The 24,471-nt window shown below is 43.3% G+C and overlaps 2 protein-coding genes across 5 annotated transcripts in view; both read left to right on the forward strand.

Moving 5' to 3' along the window:
- Positions 1–5,018, forward strand: part of jade3 (jade family PHD finger 3) — a 62,753-nt gene extending 57,735 nt beyond the window's left edge. For all 4 annotated transcript variants that reach the window (XM_080197630.1, XM_080197629.1, XM_080197633.1 and 1 more), the window contains one exon: positions 1,497–5,018. In XM_080197630.1, coding sequence (XP_080053756.1) covers positions 1,497–2,413 — 917 coding nt within the window. In that variant the 3' untranslated portion in view covers positions 2,414–5,018. The remainder of the gene's footprint in view (positions 1–1,496) is intronic.
- Positions 5,019–16,919: 11,901 nt separating this feature from the next.
- The window catches only part of LOC145349190 (regucalcin-like), a 34,058-nt gene continuing 26,506 nt past the window's right edge, over positions 16,920–24,471 (forward strand). The window contains exon 1 of the mRNA XM_080197634.1: positions 16,920–17,147. Within this exon, the coding sequence (XP_080053760.1) occupies positions 17,142–17,147 (6 nt within the window). The 5' untranslated portion in view covers positions 16,920–17,141. The remainder of the gene's footprint in view (positions 17,148–24,471) is intronic.

The raw sequence follows: 24,471 nt of genomic DNA on the forward strand, positions 1-24,471 counted from the left end.
TACTCCCCTGTCTTTCCTGAATACCTTGTACCCGGTCTGCCCAGGTCTATTATTGTCACTATCATATTTCCACTTGACTATCTGTGCCTGGAGCTCACCAGTCTTACTAACCTCACTCCATTCATTCAGATACACACACTGTTAATTTAGACCTCATTGCATCCCCTGTTACTTTGGACCTCACTTAACACCTAATATTATGACTTTGATCCTGGACCACACCCCTAGGTTTTGATAAGATCCCACCTGTTTTGGACAAACAAAAATAAACTTTTGTAAAATAAAAAGGATAAAGCTGTCTATCCTGTATCCTAATATTCAGAGTTAATATGAGGTTCATGTGAATTAGCAGCCAAACTATAGTTGAACACACCACACTATCCAATAAATAGCAACTGTGACCTAGACAGATCTCATGGATCTCTCCGAAATCCACCCAGAAATCTGAACAGCGTTAACCAATCTTATTAAAACTCTGACTCCCTCATGAGGGACTCCAAACTTTTCACTTTCAAAGACCAGGCCTCTGAATTGTTTCAAAGCCGCTCCAATATGAACTGTCTCAAGGACTGCATACCTCCCAGGGTTTCAGTCTCATTTGCTAAGACTCTGTTCCCCTTGATTTCAGAATCTGCACTTCAGTCTGTAGTTACTGGTGCAGTCTCACTGCTGGCATAGCCCGTGGATTCCATCAAACTCCAATCTCCCCAGCTATGCCAAATTATAAATGGCTGCCAGAACTGCTTCTGAACCCTAACCTTTTGCAGCACTGAGCCAGTGACCTTTTGACACCACCTCCATTCCTCAGGACTTCTCAGCCCAAACTACACAAAGTCAGCTAACAGCAATAATTTTGGAGCCTGTTAATAGCAGCAGCGTTTCCTCCGCTGCAGAATGCTCTGCCGGCGCCCACCTACCAAACACGCAGATAAATTGAAAGCGTGAAACTTTCTTCAGCTCCGCCTGATGATGTAACCTTCTGGGGTTCACTGAATGCTTTTAAATAAATTGGAGCCTAGATTTCCAAAGCAAAACAACTCTGGGCTGTAGTACATTTTGCCAGCGGTGTAGACTCCTCGTCTTCCGTTCTCCTGCTAAGTCAGCCCACCGGCTGTTCTATGATCTTGCCTTACTAGCTATTAACTCCTTAAAAGGTTGGGATCATATTTGTTCAAGAGTACTAATCTTCAAGCTGCGTTAGTTTCATTTATTCCAGTTTCTTAACTTTAATCTTCCCAGAACTTAATTTTACCTCTAAAATATTGCTATGAACCTGAACTGGTATTCATAACACTAACTGTTTCTTATTCTAACCCAATTCTCCTAATTCTGCACGCACCTTGTTTTTTCCCTCTAATGGTATATTCTGGCTCCCATCTCCCTGCCAGATTAATTTACGTATTGTAAGCTATTTTGCTTTTACATTTTGCGGGTGGGAGTGGAGTGAGTGTGTGTTTGTAAAAATGGCTTCTCAACTTTTTCTCCCTCATTTTAAGGGCTACCTTTGTCATTACCACGGGAAGGATTGATGTTCCACGACCCTCCAAGAATCACAATAAAGCTAAAAACGTCTACAAAATCTTCACGAAATGCTACCACTGCTGTAAACGGTCCACTTTCCCTCAACATTGATGGCAGTTTGTACAGTAAGAACAATTTGGCCACATCACAAAGCTCCAGAACTAGTGAAAAGAAGCTACAGTCCAATCACTGGCTTAAACATGAGGAAAGAAGCAATGGACTGTTGCTGGCTGGTAGCCGCCATAGGCAGGATGTTCAGGCAGGTAGTTCACTGTTGTCCCCCGAATGTCGAGTGGAGCAGGCATCTGGCAAGCCATCAACGTTTCATATATCACTACGTGGACAATCGACTGATGCCAACGGAAAGACGCGAGACAGCAATAATCCAGGGTTACTCAAATCAAATGGCCTAACAGGCCGGTCAGGCATTATTATTCAGAGAGACAGTTCCAGTCAAACCTCTTATGATAAGGTGACAACTCTTACAAATCACTTTGCCAACCAGGGCACTTTCAGAAAATCAAAACTGGGAGAATTCAGTCAGCCTTGCAAAGACAGGTTGGACAGTTTAGTGAGGACTTCAGAAGACTTCCGAAACTGTGAAAAGCCTTTAAAAAGGGGATCGGCCAAAGATCGTCTGTGGAGTAAACAGCTTTCTGAGCACCAAGCGACAACGGCATACCAGGACAACGATGGTTACTGCCCCGATGTTGAATTGAGCGACTCGGAGACTGAGACTGAGGTTAGACAGGAGAGGAGCAGGCTACGGAAAAGAAACTCTGAAGAAAGCTCTGGTCAAGACTACGGGAGAGACTCTCGGTCACAGCAACACAACAAGGACAACAGAACTAGGTTAAACATGCTTTGTCACATCAATTCAGTACAGAGGTGATCAATACTTGAATAAATAAGGATATTGTGCTATATGTAATTGAGCCAATATTAATCCATTTTTTTATAGCTCTGTATGGGCAGCAGTATCTGAACATGCTGTAGATTACACTCCAGGATGACCTGCCCATGAACAGAGATGAATGACAAGTGCGTTTCTATCAATGTTTTTAAAGATGCAAGTTTTACTTTAAAACTGAATGCCTTATGGTGGTCTCGGGCATTCTAACAATTGAACTATTAAGGAACCATTTAATTATTTTTTTCTGATGACTGGCATTGGTTTATTATTTGCAGCATGTTCTTAGACACAACCAGCTGTACTGAACGTTTTTAATAATCTTGTGAGAATAAACCACGATTTAGCAACGAATTGCCTCCAAAAAAAGAAGTGTAGACGTGTCCCCAGACTGAAAGCACTTGGATTGGTGTCTTGCAATTGCAAATCGCGTAGAAAGTATATGTATTCCATGAAACATTCTGCATTGCCAGCTGATCTTTCTTAACTATTGTGGCGTATAAAATATTTTTCTTTATCTGTCATCTAGGCCAATCTGATTCTTGGTTTTTTTTTAGTCTTTTTTAAATTCACATTCTACATTCTAAGCCCCTTCCGTTGCTGGGGTACACTGAACGGTACACTGAGTCTCTCCCCACCCTTCCTGTTCTCCCCCTCCCCCTCCCGCAATCCAATGCTGTCCTCTGCTCAAAGACGGACATGCTCTGATCAGCTTTACAGCAGTCTCAGCCTTCCAGTTGCAACAAATTTTGAATTTCTCAATAATGCAACGCGTCATCTCATGTTCTGGTTAAAAATGCCCGGGTAGGGGTCAGGTTTTCACAGCTTGATTTGTTTAACACAGTAACTGCAGGGAACTACTGCGTCGTCTGGGAGGCCAGAAAGGAAAAGGATTATCGGAAGGTGAGAGAGGAAGAGGAAGCTTCATCCATTTTGCCAAGGAGAGGAAGTACTTGAGTTTTTTTTTAATAACACAGGTTTAAGGTGTCCATACATTGGAAAGGGTTATGGCAGTACACCAACTCCAAATCTGATCCACTATCTAAATGATCAATACCTGTAATTCCTGTTGCCATATTTCTTGAGTTAACTACATGCAATATTACCTCAAATTTGCAGCTGTCTTTGACGCCTTTTTCAGTGTCAGCTCCACAAGTCATTGATGTAATGTTTTGTTAGTGTGTGCACAGCTTTTATTTGTGTAATGTTATTGTACTTTTTATTTCTAGTTTTTCTTAAAGTTGCAGTCAAGAATAGTTTGCCTCAGCTCCTCCTTTTGAAGTTAAGCAGGGAGACCAAAATTTGCCAGTCCTTCTACCATGAGTATTTGCATTCAACCCCGTACAACCAAAAGTTCAAAGTTTTACCAAAAAAAAGTACATGATGAGAAAGCATGATAGTAAACCTGCATAATATTCATATTACTGATGCTAGGGAATGCTAATTTAGTTCAAATGTTTAAGCACTAAACTACAGTGAATTTGCACAAGCTATTATATAATCCAGAACAGATAAAATGTACCACCCGCCCCCAACCACCACTGCAATGTGTTATAGAATATGTTTCCCGTTTGTGAAGGCAAAATCAAGCCACAAATTTCGTCCCAAGCATGTTATTGCATTTGAAGACCAAGCATTCTTATAGCCATTTGTCTGTTCCAGCCATCTTTTTTTTCATGTGTATGCAACTTTTTAAGGGGGGGGACAGGTTTGCTAACATCTCCCTGGATGTCCTTCCCCATCTTGAACTTTGAGATTTTTGATTAATGTCACCATTACACCCTCCCCCACAGTCCTTGTTCTTGTTTTGTACACCATTCTGTTTGTACTATGTTTATTGTTCTGTGACCTTTTTTTTAAAAAGGTTTTCTAGTTGTGCTTTTCATTATTCATGGGACAGAAAGAAAAATTGGTTCTTTATAAATAGCGGGTTTTAGGTGCTCTGAGCAGTAGAAGCCGTTGTGTAACTTTTGCTCCCTCTGCCTCTGGTGAACAGTATGCATGAAATGTTTTTATGGTGCTACCATAATAGATTCTGCCGCAAATTTACACCATAAACCTCTTGGTGTTATTTCTTGCCTTGAGTTGAGGCATTTTTTCATTTTATTTTTTGAAGAAAATTTTACATCCTTCTCTAGAAATGAAGAACATAAAATGTTACTGCTGTGTTTTAAAACACAAATCATTCTAAGCAATGGGAGAAAGGAAAGAAAGTGGGCTGTCCTTAAGACGTGTATGATAGTTCATGTGTTCAGATTCACTGATAATTGTCTTTAAAGTATGAATCTTATTTGTTACCTGAATTTTGTGTTTATGTACTTCAATTGTTTTATATATTGAAATTTCTGGAGTTTTGTCACTGACATTTTCTTCCAGAGCATCCTCTTTTACAGGTAGTTTTCTGATTAAAAAGAACATAGATAAAATGTTGTATAGTATTTATTTTGGAAATGTTGGCATTAAATGTGTATCATGCATCCTTGGACACAAGTCCTTAAAGCAGCACTTGCATCAGATCTTTGGAGGAAGAGGTGGTTCATATTGGATCTGGTTCAGCCATCAAATGGGCACAATGCGGACCAGTTTTGGGAAGCAACTTTCTACAACCAGTCAGTACTGGAGTTGAACTTCGGAACTCTCTTTCCCAGAGGATGGTGGAGGCAAGGCTTATGTCTACTCTTAAGGCAGAGATAGATTCTGACTAACAAAAGACAGAATTTATCGGGGTTTTCAGAATGTGGAGTTAAGACCCTAATCAGATCAGCTATTATTGAATGGTGGAGCAGACCCAAGGGATCGAACACCCAACTCTTCATTTATGTCTTGCCAAACTGCCATAAGTGATACTGGCATCAGGGAAGGGAAACAGCACCAAGTCACGATGCCTGTTTGGAGAGTCAGTGCAGACATGTTGGTCCAAATTGTCTCTTGCACCGTAGCAGTTCTGTGATTTTTGTGAAACTGTTCTGCGATTCTGTGGGCAGCACGGTGGCACAGTGGTTAGCACTGCTGCCTCACAGCACAGTGACCGGGGTTCAATTTCTGGCTTGGGTCATTGTGTGGAGTTTGTATGTTCTCCTTGGGTCTGTGTGGGTTTGCTCCGGTTTCCGCCCACAGTCCAAAAGACGTGCTGGTTAGGTGCGTTGACCCGAACAGGCGCCAAAGTGTGTCGACTAGGGGCATTTCACAGTAACTTCATTGCAGTGTTAATGTAAGCCTTACTTGTGACACTAATTAAATCAATAAACTTTTAACTTTAATCTGAATCCTTACAATGGATAAGTTGATTCTGTGTACAGTGAGCACCATCACCTTCTGAACATTGTTTCAAAGTGCAAATGGGGGGGAATTTCTGTCTTTTCAGTTGGGCATATGCTATCATTGTCCAAAAATGAACAGTGACTAACTTTTATCCAGTGATTTATACCCTGCACTTCCATATCACAGTTTATACTCATTCACTACCATGACGCTGGTCTATTTATCCAATTGGCGTGATTTAGGTAACTGGTTTCGGACACTAAATAGACAGCAAAGCTTTTCTTAATTGAACAAAAGGATTTCTCAACAGGAATTTGCTTCTATTGATTCTTGTCTTGGTTTTTAATCCATGAAATTTCCTTCTGCATCTCGATTGATGATTCAGTCAGTTACCATCTGTTCAGAAATTCTCATCTCCCCCAAGGTGCACAACCTGCATTCCCTCTATCTTGAATATCATATTAGAATGAGCCCCAGTGTAGTGCTGTCCTGAAGACCAAACAATGGCCTGATATTCTTGTCAACTATGTGAAACTTGAAACTTCTCTGTGTGCAGTGGAGGTAGTTGCACCTTCCCAGCTATTGTCCACAAGGTCTGCCTGTGTGCTAGGGTCTGATGCTGCATCCCATTCCACCCAATCCCATCACCTGGCTTCTTGCTGCCCCGATTATTGCTTCCCTGCCAATCCTCAATTGCAGAGAGTATAGCCTGCTCCATTCCTTCTCCTTTGGCCCGCACATTGGCACTGCCTGGTGGATCTCTGATACTCCGCCTCCCGCCCCAGTGAGGCCATCACATGTAGTTTCCATTGCTGGGGACCATACATGATACTTGTGCGCGAGAACCTTCACAAGCAAGGCTGTTAAGGCATGTGAACTGGGATGATTGCGTCCAGGGCGCACCCATTTAGAATTGGATTTAAATATTTAAATCAACTTGAGCCCACTCTATCTATCCAGGGCTGATAATAGAAATCATAGAATCCCTACAGTGCAGGAGGAGGCCATTTGGTCCATCGAGTCTGCAATGACAACAATCCCACCCGGGCCATATCCCCATATATTTACCCTACCACTCCCTCTAACTTAAGTATTCCAGAACACTAAGGGTTAAATTTGCATGGACAATCAACCTAACCCATCACTGTGGAAGAAAACTGGAGCATTTGGAGGCGAATGTGCAAACTTCGCATGGACAGTGACCTAAGCCAGGAATTGAAACCAGGCCCTTGGAGTTGCATCCCTCACGAGGGATAAGATCACAAGGGGTGAAAAATCGGACGCAAACCTGATTTTGCACCTTTCTTGCGATCTTACCAGCTCACCATGCCGATCAACTGGTAAGAAAACCTCCTAAATGTTTTCAAGAAGCAGTTAAATGTAGCACTTGAGGCGAAGGGGATCGAAGGATATGGAGTGATGGCCAGATCAGGCTTTTGAGTTGGATGATCAGCCATGATCATGAATGGCCCATTCCTATTTTCTGTATTTCTAACAGTGCAGCTGGACAATGCATTACACTTTGTTCCAGTGTCAGTCTTGAACTTCAGCCTTGTGTTACTGCAAATCATGTTGAAGGTGGTGAGGATTTTACCCTTTTCTGTGATGGTGTCCACACTCTTGCAATAATGTTCTTGAAGTCTCGCTGCTTTGGCTGAGCTCTAATTCATTCACTGGTGAGAGGAAGGCTGCTGTGGTTTTGAGCTGCAGCACTTAACGAAGTGATTCCATTTCCTACGTTTGCATCTTTTGCCATCTGCAAAATAAGCTGTTCTGTTCTAAAGGTGCTGTTAGAGCGGGGTGTTCCCTGTACTGTGAATACTTCTGCTTTCCATTTAAAATTCCTGCTTTTTTTTTCTGATTGTTCAGTTGACATGGAGATACTAATGGCTGTTTGTAATTTTGGATTTTTCTGTTGCAGTAGCTGCTTGCAGACTAAATTGATGTAATTTCCACAAACTATTCGATCCCTGACTAGTTCGTCTGTTAGCATTCCAAACATGTTTCTTTGCCAAGTTTTTCAGGGTGTCCCCATGAGATTGATCACTTGCTTTTAGTTGAATTGAAGCATGTCTGAGGCTTTTTTAAAACTGGAATACTGATATTCTCAAACTTAATTAGAATGATTTCAGTGTCCTCTTTTTCCTCCGCCATTTGGAAAACAAAGTACGCCATCTTTGATGGCCACATCGTGGGCTCGCTAAACATACTATAAACCTGTACCTTTGTTGACTTGCGCCACTCCTTGAACATTTCCCAGCTATCTGCAGTGTTTTCATCAAAGGACAGCAGGTCAATGTGGCCAAGTCCTTTTGCTGTACAGCCTGACACCACGTAAATGTGTTGGGTTCCCAAAACACAGACAACAAGGACTTATACTGAAGAGTAATTTATTCAGTAGCTTAGCAGCTACTTCATGCTTGTAATCTGCCCCTGCACCCGACACGTGAACTCTTTTGTAGCCGCATTATTTTTTTTCTACTTGGTTTAAGGTAATATATGCTGGTCCAGCCAGTGCCACCTCCAACCCATGAAAGGCATAGGTTAAATCAATTTTACCAAGACATGTCTGGGGACAAAAGATGTCCAATGCTGTATTGTTCCATGCTTCCTGCAAGATTGTACCCCTCGCAAATTCGTGAAGCGTTCCATATTTTTCAAAAAAGACAGTAGGACTAGGGGGCACAGCCTCAAGATAAAGGGGAGGCGGTTTAGAACGGAGTTGAGGAGGAACTTCTTCACTCAAAGGGTGGTGAATCTCTGGAATTCTCTGCCCGTTGAAGTGGTGGAGGCTGCCTCGCTAAATATTTTTAAGAAGCGGGTTGATGGGTTCTTGATAAGCGAGGGGATTAAGGGTTATGGGGAGAGGGCGGGAAAGTGGAACTGAGCCGTGACAGATCAGCCATGATCTTATTGAATGGCGGGGCAGGCTCGAAGGGCTAGATGGCCTACTCCTGCTCCTATTTCTTATGTTCTTATGTTTCTTATCCCCTTTCACCAGTTTTGCTTTTGCACTTTCCAGCTGCCATCCTCCCTCTGCATTGTCCTGAATGCCTACTCAACTGGCTGTCTAAAAAAGAAATAGACATTAATGACTTGAGGATATCCCAAAATGTTTTCCTGCTGTTCAAGTGCTTTCGGAATATAGGCATTATATGGGGCGACATGGTGGCACATAGTTAGCACGGAATTCAATCCCAACCTTGGGTCACTAGCTGTGCGGAGTCTGCACCTTCTCCGTTTGCCTGCATGGATTTCCTCCAGGTGTTCTGGTTTCCCCCCACAGTCTGAATGACGTGCGGGTTTGGTAAATTGACTGTGCTAAATTGCCCCTTACTGTCCCAAGATTTGTAGATTAGATGGATTAGCCATTAAATGTGTGGGGTTACAAGGATAAGGGTGGCTAAGAGGGCCTAAATAGACGTGTTGATTAGGTGTTTTGGCCATGCTAAATTCTCCCTCAGTGAACCCAAACAAGCGCTGGAGTGTGGCAACTGGGGGATTTTCACAGTAAGTTCATTGCAGTGTTAATGTAAGCCTACTTGTGACACTAATAAAAATAAACTTTAAATGGTTTGGATGTGGGAATTGTGGTAAAAACTTTATGAATAGAAAAGTCCTGCAAACAACAATGTGTTAGTCAAGTTGTCTGAGGGAAGAGTATTGGCCAGGATACCTGGTTAAATTCTCTTTTGGAATAGTGTGGTGTGATTCTTTCTTTGTCCATCTGAGGGCGACTGGCCCTTGGTTTAATATCTCATCCAAAAGATGAACGTTCTTAACAGTGTAGTGTTCCCGCGGTGCTGCACAGGGATGTCAACCTAGACTTTTGTGCTTGAGCCTCTGGAATGGGACAATCCAGAACCTTCTAACTCAGGTACATAAGCTACAACTGAGAAATGACTTGGCACTCTTCATTTCAGTCTGGATTCCATATCGACCACCTTCAAAACCACCTCCCTCAAGATCACCAAACATATCCTATGATGCTAGTGTATCACATCAACCTGTCCTACTCAACCTTAGATCAGCCTATATGATACAATTAATACCTGGGCTTGATCTAATCACTCATCATGGGATGGCACAGTGGCTAGCACTGCTGCCTCACAGGGACCTGGATTCAATTCCTGACTTGAGTCACTGCCTGTATGGAGTTTGCACATTCTCTCCCTGTCTGCGTGGATTTCCTCTGGGTAACCCGGTTTCCTCCCACTGTCTAAAGATTTGTGTTTTTTGGGTGGATTGACTGTGCTAAATTGTCCCTTAGAGCCTCAAGATTTGTAGGTTAAATGTGTGGAATTACAGGGATAAGGGTGGGTGGGATCGCCTGGGTAAGATCATCTGTCAGTCAGTGCAGATTTGATGGGCCAAATAGCCTTTTCTGCCCTGTAGGGATTCTATGCTCATTGCCTCTGCTTGGCCTTTTCATGTTGCATTGCAGCTTATCCCTAAATGATTGACAGTTACTTCCTGCACCCTTACAAAGTTACCTACAGAATGCCCCAGTGTTCCATTTTTGGCTCCATCTTATTATTTGTGCTGTTCTGTAGCGTTCTGAGGTACGATTTAATCTGTATGAGTGAGGGCATATCCAGCTTCCCGAGCATTCTGCCTGACCTGCAAATGTATGATGGCCTGTCCAAAATATTTTTAGAAAAGGGCTGCATTTCTTTGATCTGAAATTCCTCATTTTGATAAGAGCATGAATCCACTGAAGCATTTGGTTGGTGTCCATTATTACACATGGTGCAGAACACTGGATGCACTGAGGAATAAGCACAGACTGAACTGGGTCAGAGCCAGGGCTGGGTGACACCTCTGTGCAATACTGACATCTTGAGCTTGATTCAGTTACTGCAGTTTGAACTGCACAATAATTCATTCGTCCGCTGATATTGGCAGACTGCTTCAAAGACCATTTGGTTGCTCTCTTTTCACAGATTCGAAACCTGATGTTAGCTTCATTAGCTATCAAAGGGGGTGTTATTATTAGTCTCTGTGTCACTAACAGCCACAGTTTCAGCTCCTGAGCTGCTCAGGTGCCTCCTGCCGGAGAGTACATGTATCTGGATATAAAGAGTGGCTGCTTCAATGCAATATCAGATTCTGTGGAACTCTAGTAAAAAGAGTGCAAATATAATTAGCAGCAGATGTGGTTAGATGCACTTCTGCTGCAATCTCTGATCCATTATTTCACTCAGTGTTGTCAGGAAAAACCCTTATCTCCAGGAAATGTAGACTTGTGACTTAGGAAACATTGTCCTTGATTCAAGGCTGACATCCACTGAGGGTCATGAGTTTGTATCATGGGTCTTCCCATGACTGAACAGGCCAGTTGGCAATCTGGCACATGGGGCAGGACGTTCCACCAGATGGTGGGGGTCTGGAGTGCAGAATTTGCTTCCCTTCTCTGCTGTCACTTTGCCTCATCTTGGTCAGAGGAACAGGGAGGCAACTCGCTATCTAAATAGAGAGAAACTTCAAAATGCTTTGGTGCAGAAGGTTCTGGGTGTCCTTGTGCATGAATTGCAGAGAGTTAGTATGCAGGCGCAGCAAGTAAAAAGGCTAATGCAATAGAGTATAAAAGTAGGAAAATGTTGTTGCAACTATGTAGGGCGTTGGTGAGACTGCATTTGGAGTATTGCACACAATTTTGGTCCCTAACTTGAGGAAGGACATAAATGCATTAGAGGCTCACCTGATGAAGGAGCGGCACTCTGAAAGCTAGTGGCTTTTACTACCAAATAAACCTGTTGGACTTTAACCTTGTGTTGTGAGACTTCTTACTGTGTTTACCACAGCCCAACGTCGGCATTTCCACATCATGGCTGTAGGAACCAAACAGTGTGTGTCAGCAGGCTCCTGACTTTCCCAACTAAACTCATCCCTGTTCTCATTGGTGGTTATTTCCCCACTGGTTAATACCACTTCGGATTACCTCATATTCCTGTGCTACTGTTCCTTTGTGGTTGTAATTCAGCCAGGCACATATGGATGTGATCAGTCCTTGCTGAGAATTTTTAATAGCAATTTTATTCCGTACAGTGGGATCCAAAAGAACGATCATATATCAATCAGCAAATAATCAAAAACGTATTTCAATGAAGAAAACTTTTGACTTAAGTATGTTTTCTTTTTCAAAAAATTCTCTACACTTTTAATAGTACAATAAACCCGTTATATACTGATGAAGATATTATTACAGATTCTGAATAATTTTTAAATGTCTGCATGGTGGTTGATTTTTTAGCATGTAGGCATCTTTTAAAAGAAAGATGGCTGCGGAGAGAGGCGACTTCTTGTGAGTTGTCTCCAGCAAATCCTCTAAGTCCGAGCTTAACTCCAATCCCGACAAACTGTCTAACCAACTGACTCAAGAACAGCTCCTTCCTGGCTGCCAGACTTTTGAACAGACCTATCTTATATTAAGCTGATCTTTCTCTTCACCATTTCAGTAAGCGCAACACTATATTGTGCACCCTCTCTTTTCTTTCTCCCCATATACTCTATGACTGGTATGTTTTGTCTGTATAGCCTGCAAGAAGCAATACATTTCACTGTATCCCAATACATGTGGCAATAAATCAAACCAAAGCCATTGACTTAAACATAACTGCACTTTGTTTTTTTCCAACAGATTGGCTCCAAGTGATGGTGAGCTGATGTGAAATTTTCTAAATAGCCAGGGAAAGGTTTAACTGGATCCCAGTTGACTCATTATTGAGGTTAATGACTAAACCTTTTTAGACTATCATCCAAACATGATACCGACCGCTTTTGAAATTAGTTCCTGAAGCAACACAGCAAACATCACAATGTTGGTGTGAAAGAGCATTACGTAAGTTAAAAGTAGAGAATAAGGCTGAATTTAGCACAGACAGCAGGCTAGCAGTTGTCAATGCGATTCTTGGTAGTTGGTAGAAAGTAAGCAATATTAGAAAGACAGGCATTAATTTATTGTAACTTCATGTTGCTTGCGCAGCTTCACTTGCAATGTTGTGTTTTGAGCTCAGTAAAATCCTGGAACTAGGATTATATGAATGATGGACTGTTTGTGGCAGTATCGATTGAGGATGGAATCTTGTGGGAAGACTCTTTGAACAATGCACTTGGAATTTGATTTGATTTATTATTGTCACATGTATCAGCATATAGTGAAAAGCATTGTTTCCTGCGTGCTATACAGACAGAGAGTATCGTTCATAGAGAAGGAAAGGAGAGAGTGCAGAACGTAGTGTTACAGTCATAGCTAAGGTGTAGAGAGAGAGATCAACTTAGTGCGAGGTAGGTCCATTCAAAAGTCCGACAGCAGCAGGGAAGAAGCTGTTCTTGAGTCCATTGGTACGTGACCTCAGACTTTTGTATCCTTTTCCTGACGGAAGAAGGTGGAAGCGAAAATGTCCGGGGTCTGTGGGGTCCTTAATTATGCTGGCTGCTTTGCCGAGGCAGCGCAAAGTATAGACAGAATCAATGGATGGGAGGCTGGTTTTTTTGTTCACCTGACTGGAATAGGTTAACTAAACTCAATTTTTCAAAAGATGGGAACTCCAACAATGTAGCTTCTCTTCAGTGCTGCACCAAGTGTCAGTCTAAACTCACATAGCCTTCTGCCTGAGGTGAGCATGTCACCAAGTAAGCTAGGTTGAGGATATTTTCTCATACGTTACTAACAGTTTTCCTGTAGTTTTGTTGTTTAACTGGTACATTATTCTATGTATCAATGCAATTTTCCATTGCTGAAGTGTTAAAGCACATTCCTATCTGTCTTCCTGGATGAATGTGAATCATACCATTGCTGTATTTGAATAGGATCTGGAAAGTTACCCAATTTTCTGGATCACATTTAACCCTCAATTAACAGAGCTAATTAGTTTTATTGCAGTTTGTGAGACTTTGCTGTATTCAGTTAGCTGGATGGCCGGTTCATAGAATCTCTACAGTGCAGAAGGAGGCCCATTGGGTCTGCAATTCTCCAAAAGAGCATCCTTACCCCGTCCCATCCCCTGCCCCATTATCTTAAAATGGTCTTCTTTCCATTTGTCAGCCCAAGCCTGGATATTGTCCAGGTATTGCTGCATTTGGACTGCTTCAGTGTCTGATGAGTCACAAATGGTGCTGAGCATAGTGCAGTCATCAGCTCTGAAAGCAAATTACATGCCACCCAGTATGACTTCTGTGGACGTCTCATCAAATCCCCGCAGATGATTGTCACACTGTGAGCCAAATGATCTCACTAGAACTCTGACTTCCACATAAGTATTTCCAAACACCATTCTTGGGGGAAAAAAAACACGGTGGAGACTTCTCTCAAATGATGCTTTTCCTTGGATGCCTTTACCAAGAATCCAATTCCAGGATTTCAATTCCTCTGCATTGAATTGCCACATGCATTCAAGTGTCCGCACAATCTTTCAGGTATCCAGCCACACCAATAGAATACTATTGTTTCATGGACTGTATTAAGTTGTCACCAAACTTTTGAATTGCATCAGATGCTTGGCTTCTTACCTAGCTGGCTTTATATCTGCTTTTTGCAGCTGTCCCTTTAACTCGGAGCACTTTCTCTGCCTTTTTTCTTGAACTGTCCTGAGTGGGACCTTGTTCTGTTTCTTGTTCTTTGTTCCTTCTTCCAACTCCTAACTCCCTGCCTTCTGGACTTTGCTTCTTCTTTTGGAAGGTCTGTTTTCTGCAGCTTTCTCATCCTGTCCAGCTTCTCAAATCTAAACTCAGAAACTCTTTCCAAGTAAGGTGTCTCATGGTTGCTAAGCAACAATCTAGTTTTCCTTAAAACCCTGTTTACTATCACTTTATGAAACCTTTAATTACAACGCAGGCACAGTTTAAAATGACCAAAATGCATAGAAGGCACCTTTGTTTAACATGAAGCTGGCTAAAGTTTTAGATCTTTCTTTTACAGAAACTCAGAATTAAACCTAAAGCTATACGTTGTTTTTAACATCCATAAAAACAAACACAAATTGTTTAAAACTACCCCTGTTGTTTCCTGACAGAGATGGTTCAAAATGTTACTGCCTGTATCTTAAGCTCAAATCCTATCCGGTCCCCCATCAGCCCAGGGCTCATCAACCTTCATTGTCTCCCAGAAAAACAACAACTCAATTTTAAAATTCTTGCCCATGTCTTCATTCCATGGCCTCGATCCTCCTGATAACTGTCATTGCCTCCAGCCACACAATCCTCTGAGATACCAGCATTCCTCTACTTTGAGTGTCCCCCAATTTTAATTGCTTCATCATTGCTGGCCATCAGTTACCTGGACCCCAAGCTCTGCAACTCTACCTTGTTTTCTGCAAGCCATGTTTTTGGTCATCAGCCCTAATATAGCCTTGTGCGTCTTGGTATGGTATTCTGTTTTGTATTGCTCCTTTTGAAGTTCATTGGAATGGTTTGCTGTGTTAAGCTACAATGTTAGAAGTCTTGGGCAGGTGAGACAGGAAATGGGCTGCAGTTAGCAGCGTAGAGAGTCTGCGTGCCTGGGATAGGCAAACCAGCAACATTTATTTTTTAACTCATTGGATATGGGTGGTACGGTGGCACAGTGGTTAGCACTGCTGCCTCACAGCGTCAGGGACCCGGGGTTTGATTTCCAGCTTGGGTCACTGTCTGTGTAGAGTTTGCACATTCCCCTTGTGTCTTTGTGGGTTTCCTCCAGATGCTCCAGTTTCCTCCCACGCTCCAAAGAGGTGCAGGTTAGGTTGATTGGCCATGCAAAATTGCCCCATAGTGTCAGGGGGACTAATAGACTAAACATGTGGGGTTATGGGGTTAGGGCCTGATTGGGATTGTGGTTGGTGCAGACTTGATGGGAATGGCCTCCTTCTGCACTGTAGGATTCTATGGTCGTTCCTGGAATTAGCCTTCAACTGAATCTTAGAGGGCGTTTAAGAATCAAGGATATGGAGTTGCATATAGGCCAGACAAGATATCCTTCCCCATAGAACATTAGTAAACCAGTTGGGTTTTTATGACGATGCTTTCACAATCGTCATTAGACTTGCAATTCCAGAGTTCTATTGAATTTAAATTTCACCATCTGCCAAGGTGTGTCCCCAGATCATTGCCCCTGGGTCTCTGGATTACTGGATTGGGGTGGCACAGTGGTTAACACAGCTGCCTCACAGCGCCAGGGACCTGGGTTCAATTCCGGTCTCGGGTCACTGTGCGGAGTTTGCACGCTCTCCCTGTGTCTGCATGGATTTCCTCCAGGTGCTCTGGTTTTCTCCCCCAGTCCAATTAGGTTGATTGGCCATGTTAAATTGACCCTAGTATCAGGAGGATTGGCAGGGTAGATATGTGGGGTTACAGGAAAAGGGTGGGATTATGGGCAGTCTCGAATGGCCTTCTTCTGCACTATAGGGTTTCTATGATAGTACAGCGACCATATCACTGGGACAGTGTCAATACCAATGACAAGGGCTTGGGGGTCATGGCAACTGATGGCGTGGCCGTTAGTAATGAAGCAATTAAAATAGCAGATGCTGAAATTGGAGGAGCCTCTATCGCTGTCCAATATGTTCTGGTACCTTCCAGAGTAGATCGCCATTAGCCTGTTTGTGTTCACTGCTCATGAGATAAAGAATTGTGCTGCACAACAGTAATCTTGTGTGAACAGTACAATAAATATCCTTGTGTGTCACATTGCTTATATAATGAATGCTTTGGCACTTATTTAGTTGGGAGCAGTTGTCACTGTGGAAACGCTACATTAAAAATAAAGCCTGTCTTCGAGAAATAAAATGTGTAGAGCGTTCTCATTAATAATCTCAACCTAAAACTAGAAATATATAAATGGCTTAACATTGGGCTTATTTTGCTGCCGTCTACAATTTTCCAAAGTTGGCATTTAGAATTTCTTGTTTTTTCCCTTCTTGAAGGAGGATTAAACGGAACCTGCTGATATTTGGAAAGCTATCTTAAAACTCATTCACTAAACTAACCATTAAGCTGGTTTTTCAATTACCACATGGTTCAGACATAATTGCACTCAAAAGAACAACATTACTACGCAGGAGTTAATGAATTGTTTTAAGCTTGTTAATGTTTGAGGGTATAATTGGGTTATTTTGTAATCGTACAAGGACTTTGTTCCCTGCAGGGCAACTTTAAACTTTATTGTTAAAAAGATACTCCATATTGCTACTTTCATTTCTCTCTTTGTCTTTATAGTCAGGCTGCATCAGCGCACTTGTAGTTGCAGTGTTGAAAGGAGTCAAAATAATAAAATCAAAGGACACAAAAGTTTGCCAGTGGGATACCGGTAACTTCCTCGGAGTGGCGATCAGTAAAGTGCATGTCTCACCGGACCTTCTTGACTTAAACCGGGTGAGACTGAAGAAGCTGCGTGTGACCCCTGGCTTCAGGTCAAAGTTCAAAAGTTGCAGGGTGAAGGAGGAGATGACCCCTTTTTACGGCACCAGCTGCCATAATGCAGGTGAGTTTAAAGAGGTCCCATTGAAAAAGAGAAGGTGAGTGAATAGGGTGTGATGGCACTGCCAGATTGGTCCAGCCAAGTGGAGCCGTTTCAAAGAAAAGTACAGCACAGGAACAGGCCCTTCGGCCCTCCAAGCCCATGCTGATCATGATGCCCTAACTAAACTGAGAAAAACCTTCTGTCCTTCCTCAGTCCACATCCCACTATTCCCTTCCTATTCATGTACCCATCCAGATGCTTCTCAAGTGTTGCTAATGTACCTACTTCCACCACCTCCTCTGGCAGCACATTCCAGGCACCCACCACTCTCTGCGTAAAAAAAAAACTTCCCCCACACATCTCCCTTAAACTTTCCCCCTCTCACCTTGAACCTGAGCCCCTGTGTAATTGGCAATTCCACCCTGTGAAAATGCCTCTGACTATCCATCCTGTCAATGCCTCTCATAATTTTGTCGACCTCTATCAGATCTTCCCTCAGCCTTTATCTTTCCAGTGAAAACAATCTTAGTTTATTCAACCTGTCCTCATAGCCAACACCCTCGAGACCAGGCCAACATCCTGGTGAACCACCTTTGCACTCTCTCCAAAGCTTCCACATCCGTCTGGTAGTGTGGTTTCCTGCCTCTAAGAGTCCCAACTCATCAGACTGATGGCACCTTTTTTTTTGTCAGTTAAAGTGACAAGATCTGGACAGTTCCACACCAAAACTGACCCTCTGCAGGATTCTTGTAAGATTTTTGCCCCTTGTTTTCATTCCCCAGTCTGAACTCTGATCCTTACCTGTTGAGTCCAACCCTCTCCCAGGCAACAGTCTGAAACTAAGCCAGTCTGTTCACCACCATGGTGTCACATTGATCCTGTGGTGACCCCTGGCCCATGCACTCAGATGTGGTGAACATTGCTATGATGCCAATCTTATTACATAAAACAATTGGGGCCAGCAACATGTCATTTACTTCTCCAATTTTTACTTTATTTCAGTTCTTTTTGTATATCATAAGAATGAGGAGCCCTCAAATCATCAAGTTTGATTTGATTTATTGCCAAATGTATTGGGATATGATGAAAAGTATTGTTTCTTGTGTGCTACAAAGACAAAACTTACCTTTCATAGAATACATAGGGGAGAAGGAAGGGATAGATTTGTTATTTGTTTACAGTGAAAAGTATTGTTTCTTGCGCATTATACAGACAAAGCATACCGTTCCTAGAGAAGGAAACGAGAGATTGCAGAATGTAGTGTTATAGTCATAGCTAGGGTAGAGAAAGATCAACTTAATGCAAGGTAAGTGCATTCAAAAGTCTGATGTCAACAGGGAAGAAGCTGTTCTTGAGTCAGTTGATACGTGACCTCAGACTTTTGTATCTCTTTCCCAATGGAAGACAGTGGAAGAGAGAATGTCCGGGCGGAAATGCGAGAAACAATACTTTTGTAGGAATAATAGTATAGCAGGCTGAGCTGTAGTCAATAAATAGGAGTCTGACATAGGTGTCTTTGTTATCTAGGTGTTCCAGGGTTGAGTGAGGGCCAGGGAGATGGCATCTGCTGTGGACCCGTTGAGATGGAGGGCAAACTACAGTGGATCCAGGCAGTCCGACAGTCAGGAATTGATTTGTGCCATGACTAACCTTTCAAAGCACTTCATAATGATGGATGTCAGAGCCACCAAACGATAGTCATTAAAGCATGGATAGGGCGCAGAATATAGTGTTACAGTCACAGATCGGGTGTAAAGAAAGCTCAGCTTAACATATGGGAACAAGTGTAAAAAATAGAATTCAAAGGTATGCAAGAAGGCACTTCATTCTGGCACCATCTTTTAAAAAGAAATAATTTAATTAATATAGTGATGGGATTTCATATTATCATTGAATCCCTACAGTGCAGAAGGAGGCCATTTGGCCCATCGAGTCTGTACCGACCACAATCTCACCCAGATCCTTTTCCCGTAATTCCACATATTTATCCTGTTGATCCCCTGACTTTTGGGTCAATTTAGCATGGCCAGTCAATCTAACCAGTATGCTTGCTAAGTAATACGAACAGGACAGCTAAGAGATTTCTTCACTATTACCTTGGTGTTTAGATAACATTTTGTAATCCGATAGTCATGCCAGATTTATCATTGGTACACAACCACACTGGCCTTCACAGATAAGAGATGTGAAAGAATTTTTTAGACAAACGTAGTCGGGGCAGGTTAGCAGGATGACAGCTTCCTGACCTCTGATTTTGTAGGGGGCCATGATGTGGAGATGCCGGCGTTGGACTGGGGTGAACGCAGTAAGAAGTCTCACAAACACCAGGTTAAAAGTCCAACAGGTTTATTTGGTAACAAACACTACCGGCTTTCGGAGCGCTGCTCCTTCTCCCCACTCACCTGACGAAGGAGCAGCTAGTGGTGTTTGTTACCAAATAAACCTGTTGGACTTTAACCTAGTGTTGTGAGACTTCTTACTTTGTAGGGGGCTTCAAGACATTCCCTCCCAGCACTCAGCAAGAGGGAATGTCCTCCGTAGGCCCTGGAGATGGGATGGGGAGGGGGGTGGGGGTGGGATAATTAGCCTGAAGCCAGCGACTTGGGCTAAAGACAGATTAGAGCCAGGAGTCTTGTGGAGAGAGGGAGGGAGATCAGGGCAACAGCAAGAAGCTGGAACAAGGGTCCAGGCTTGTGAGTGGCAGTGCTGAGGAGCCATGGCTACCAATAGACCAGGCAGAAGCCTCTGATTGTGTCCAGAGAGCTGGGAAATGGCAGCCGGAGACCAAGGTGGACCCTTGAGTCTGAGAAGTCAGGAGGAGGGGAGGATCCCCTTCATCCCTGGGCGTCAGAGTAATCCGGCTCACATGAATTAAAACTTCACCAACTGGAATTGAACCCAGGTCCCTGGTGCTGTGAAGCAGCAGTGCTAACCACTGTGCCACCATATTGCCCCATGCATATGCTTAAACCTCTTGTTACACATGCACAGCTAAGGGTTACAATATCTTGGATGTGTTTAAAAGGGGTTTTAATTGGAAAACCTCTGAAAACGAGTTGTGGGGAACACTGCTTTAGAATTTTTTTGTTTTTGACAATTTGACAGGAATGGACCTGTACCTCATAGTTCTTATTCCAGAGTGATGTAACTAACTGTATTTCAAGTACCCCAGCTGCCATGGAGGAATTTAGAATCACGGAATGGATACAACACAAAGGAGGCTATTCAGCCTCTCATGTTTATGCTAGCTCTCTTCGAGAACCATTTACTGAGGACCACCCCCCACCACCCATTCTTTTCTCCATAGCTCTGCCACTTTTCCTGTTTGAAAGGCAAGTTTGTATCTGCCTCCACTCTAACAGAGTGTATTCCCCAGATCCTAATCCTTTGCTGTGTAAAAAAGATCTTCCTCGTGTTGTCTTTGGCTCTTTTGCCATTCACCTTCTGGTGATCCTTCTATCAATGGGAACACTTAATCCTTATCTCCTCCATGCAGTCCCCACATGATTTTGAACACCTCGATCACTTCTCTGCTCAACCTTCTCTTCTTTAAAGAGAGTAGTCCTGTTCTCCAATCTATCCATGTTTCTCAAGATAGAAGCCATTAAATCTCTACAGTGCTGAAGGAGCACAATTCAGCCCATATGAGTCTGCATCAACTCTCCGACAGAGCATCCTACTCAGGGTCTCTCCCCCCACTCTTTCCAGTAACTCTGCGCATTTACCATAGCTAATCCACCTAACCTACACATCTTGGGACACTAAGGGAAAGTTTTGTGTGGCCAGTCAACCTAACCCGCACATCTTTGGACTGTGGGAGGAAACTTGAACACCCGGACGAAACCCACGCAGATGCGAGGAGAATGTGCAAACTCCACAAAGTCATCCAAGGTTGTAATTGAACCTGGTAATTGGTGCTCTGAGGCAGTCATGCCAACCACTGTGCCACCCTAAGATAGTTTATTCCAGTAAATCTTTTCTTCTGAAAGTATGATGCCCAAAATGGAACTTAAGACACCAGTTGAACCAATGTTGTACAAAGGTTCACCGTAACTCTCTGCTTTTATTTCTCATGTCCCTAATATAATATTGGGGCTGCGATCGCCCCAAACTGGAAAATTCTGTCTAAGGTCAATGGATCTTTGCATGGTCCATTCCTCGCTAGCTGCAATTCTCATGGCAAGTGGGGCAGGAAAACTTTCTCCTGTGTGTGTGTGTGATTGACTGCTTTCTCAACCTGCCCCTCCCATCTTCTATAATTTATGTACATATATCATAGAATCCCTACAGTGCAGAAGGAGACCATTTGGCCCATTAAATCTGCACTGACCACAACCCCACCCAAGCCTTATCCCACTCATTTGCCTTAGCTAGACTCCCTCACACCAAGGGGCAATTTAGTGTGGCCAATCCAACTAAGCTACACGTCTTTGGACTGTGGGAGGAAACCAGAGCACCCGGAGGAAACCCACACAGGGAGAATGGGCAAACTCCACACAGGCAGTCACCCAAAGCTAGAATCAAACCTGGGTCCCTTGCTACTTTCCCCTGACACTAAGGGGCAATTTAACATGGCCAATCCAGCTAACCTGCACATCTTTGGACTGTGGGAGGAAACTGGAGCACCCGGAGGAAACCCACGCAGGCACGGGGAGATTGTGCGAACTCCACACAGACAGTGACCCAAGCTGGGAATTGAACCGGGTCCCTGGTGCTGTGAGGCAGCAGTGCTAACCACTGTGCCACTATGCCGAGATTTGCAGGGTTATGACCAATGCCTCTGTAATTTCCATTCTTGCTCCCTTCAGTATGTTTAGATGGATGCGCCTGGGGCCTTACCAGCTTTAAGCAGAGCCAGTCTATCTCCTATTAATAGAATCATAAATCTTAGGAGCAAGAATAGTTCATTTTGCCTTTCGAGCCTGAATGGTTAATCTGGTTGTGGTCTTGATCCCACCTTTGTGTCTGCTACCATCCCCCCAACTCCCTGTTCTGTCAAAAAAATTCATAACTCAACCTTTAATCATTTCAGTGATCCAGCCCCCCCACAGCTTTCTGTGGAAGAGAATGATACAGACTAACAACCTTCTGAGGGAGAAAAAAAATCCTCACCTCAGACCTAAAAGGGAGATCTCTTACTTTTAATCCACCAAATGCCTCAGCTACCCCCTCTTTCGCGATACCCTTAATGGCATTTTCTTCCTTGGTAAAAAATGAGAGGCAAAGAAAAGGACAAATAAAGGATCAGTGGGTGGCAAGGTGGTTAGCACTGCAGTCTGTCAGCGCCAAAGACCCGTGTTCAATCCTGGTTTCGAGTGACTCTCTGTGCGGAGTTTGCATGTTCTCACTGTGTCTGCGAGGGTTTCCTCCCACTGTCCAAAGATGTGTGTGTTCGGTGGATTGGCCTTGCTAAATTGACCCTAGTGTCAGGAGGACTAGCTAGGGTAAATGCATGGGGTTATGGGGATAGGGCTGGGTGGGATTGTGCAGACCCGATGGGCCAAATGGCCTCCTTCTGCGCTGTAGAATTCTGTGAAAGTACTCATGTAGTACCTCAAGCACGCCAACTACCTCAAACACAAATCCCCTTTTTAGTCCTTACCTGGCTCCACTCCTCCTTTTACTATTTATACACCTACGGATGGCTTCTGGATTTCCTTTTCTGTTAACTGTCACTCTCTTCCTATGCTCTCAGTTTGCTTTTCTGATTTCTTTTTTTCACTTTCCCTTGGAACTTCCTCTATTCAGTTTGGCTTCTCACCTGCATTATCAACCTGACATCTGCCATAGACATCCTTTCATCAGCTTTACCTTCCTGTCTATCTCTCTCGGCGCCCAGGGAGCTCTGAATTTGCTTGTTCCTATCTGTCCCCATCTTGTCGATGTAGAAGGCGCCTGGAAGTATGTTCCATTTTTCTTCAGCTCTCTGTCTGGGAATCCCTGTCCGAAAGAGTCAAGGACAATTTTTTCATTCAGAGCAGAAGTGCTGTCCTCGTATTAATGTCAGCCATTCTGCCCACCCAGATAAAAAGTAACAGTTCCTCAATAATCGCAAGTATAACCACTGTTCCAAAGGGACAATTAGAATTTGTGAAACTCAGATGGATACATTTTTGTTAAGTACAGGCATCAAAGGTTGTGGAACCAAGGGGGTAAATGGAATCGAGGCACAGGTTAGCCATGAATTGAGTGCTGGAACAAATGGATAGGGCTGAATGGCCTCCTTCTGTTCCTGTGGCCCTTGCTGATACCGGGTGAAGACATGTTAACATATTTGCATAGAATCATAGAATCCCCACAGTGCGGAAGGAGGCCTTTTGGCCCATTGGGTCTGCAGCGACTCTCTGACAGAGTGTCTTATCCAGACCCTATCCCCGTAACCCCACACATTTACCACGGCCAATCTATCTAACCTGCGCAGCTTGAGCCACTGAGGGGTAATTTAGCATGGCCAATCTACCCAATCTGCACATATTTGGACTTTGGGAGGATATTGGAGCACCCGGAGGAAGCCTACACAGTCATGTGGAGAATGTGGCAAGCCCTAGTCATCCAAGACTGGAATTGAATCCGGGTCCCTGCCGCTGTGAAGCAGCTGTAATAACCATCCACATTTTGTATGATGTATTTTGCTACGCTCGTTTATCAGAGTTGGTAACTTATTTCAAATAAACAATTTGTATTGAAGCTGCCAATAATATCAGATGATGTATTAAATATTCTGCCCCCAATGTCACAAACAATCGCTTCCCCATTCATATCGAGCAATCCTCTTGCACTGTCTGTCCAATGGTAGGTCCACCATGATCTGGCAAAAGGCAAGCTCTCCAACTGGAACAAGGATCGAACCCTTGTTCTTGGTACCGATCTCTTGGCCATTTTTGTACATGCCGCTGGAGATTTGAATAGCAATGGTAGTGACTCCAGCTTCTTTCCATCATATGACAGACCAGGAATTTCGACGTTGGAAGGATTTACAAGTCAATACTCATCAATCTGCTTGGGTCCTGTTACGAACACACCTTCCTTGGTCATCAAGTCCTGGCGTGGACCTAGCACGTTGCAATTCTGACACAGCGAGGCTACCCATTGTGCTAGAGACCCGCCTGCCCCGAGTAGTAACCTTGCAATAAAAATCCAATCCGGCTTCCCAAACATTGCTTCTTAGTTTTTATAGATTAGACAGAAAACTCTGGAATTCTACACAAAATACTCAACTGGAAATTAGTAACCACTTTGTGGAAACCCTACAATCATTAATGGGCCAGTGATCCAATTTCTTCCATTTTAGGATGAATGAAGTGGACAGAAATCAGCTAACAACACAATTTAAAGGTTTACCTTG

This window comes from Carcharhinus amblyrhynchos, chromosome 10 (genome assembly GCF_965287045.1).
Source record: "Carcharhinus amblyrhynchos chromosome 10, sCarAmb.v2.hapA, whole genome shotgun sequence".
In the NCBI taxonomy this organism is placed as follows: Eukaryota; Metazoa; Chordata; class Chondrichthyes; order Carcharhiniformes; family Carcharhinidae; genus Carcharhinus; species Carcharhinus amblyrhynchos.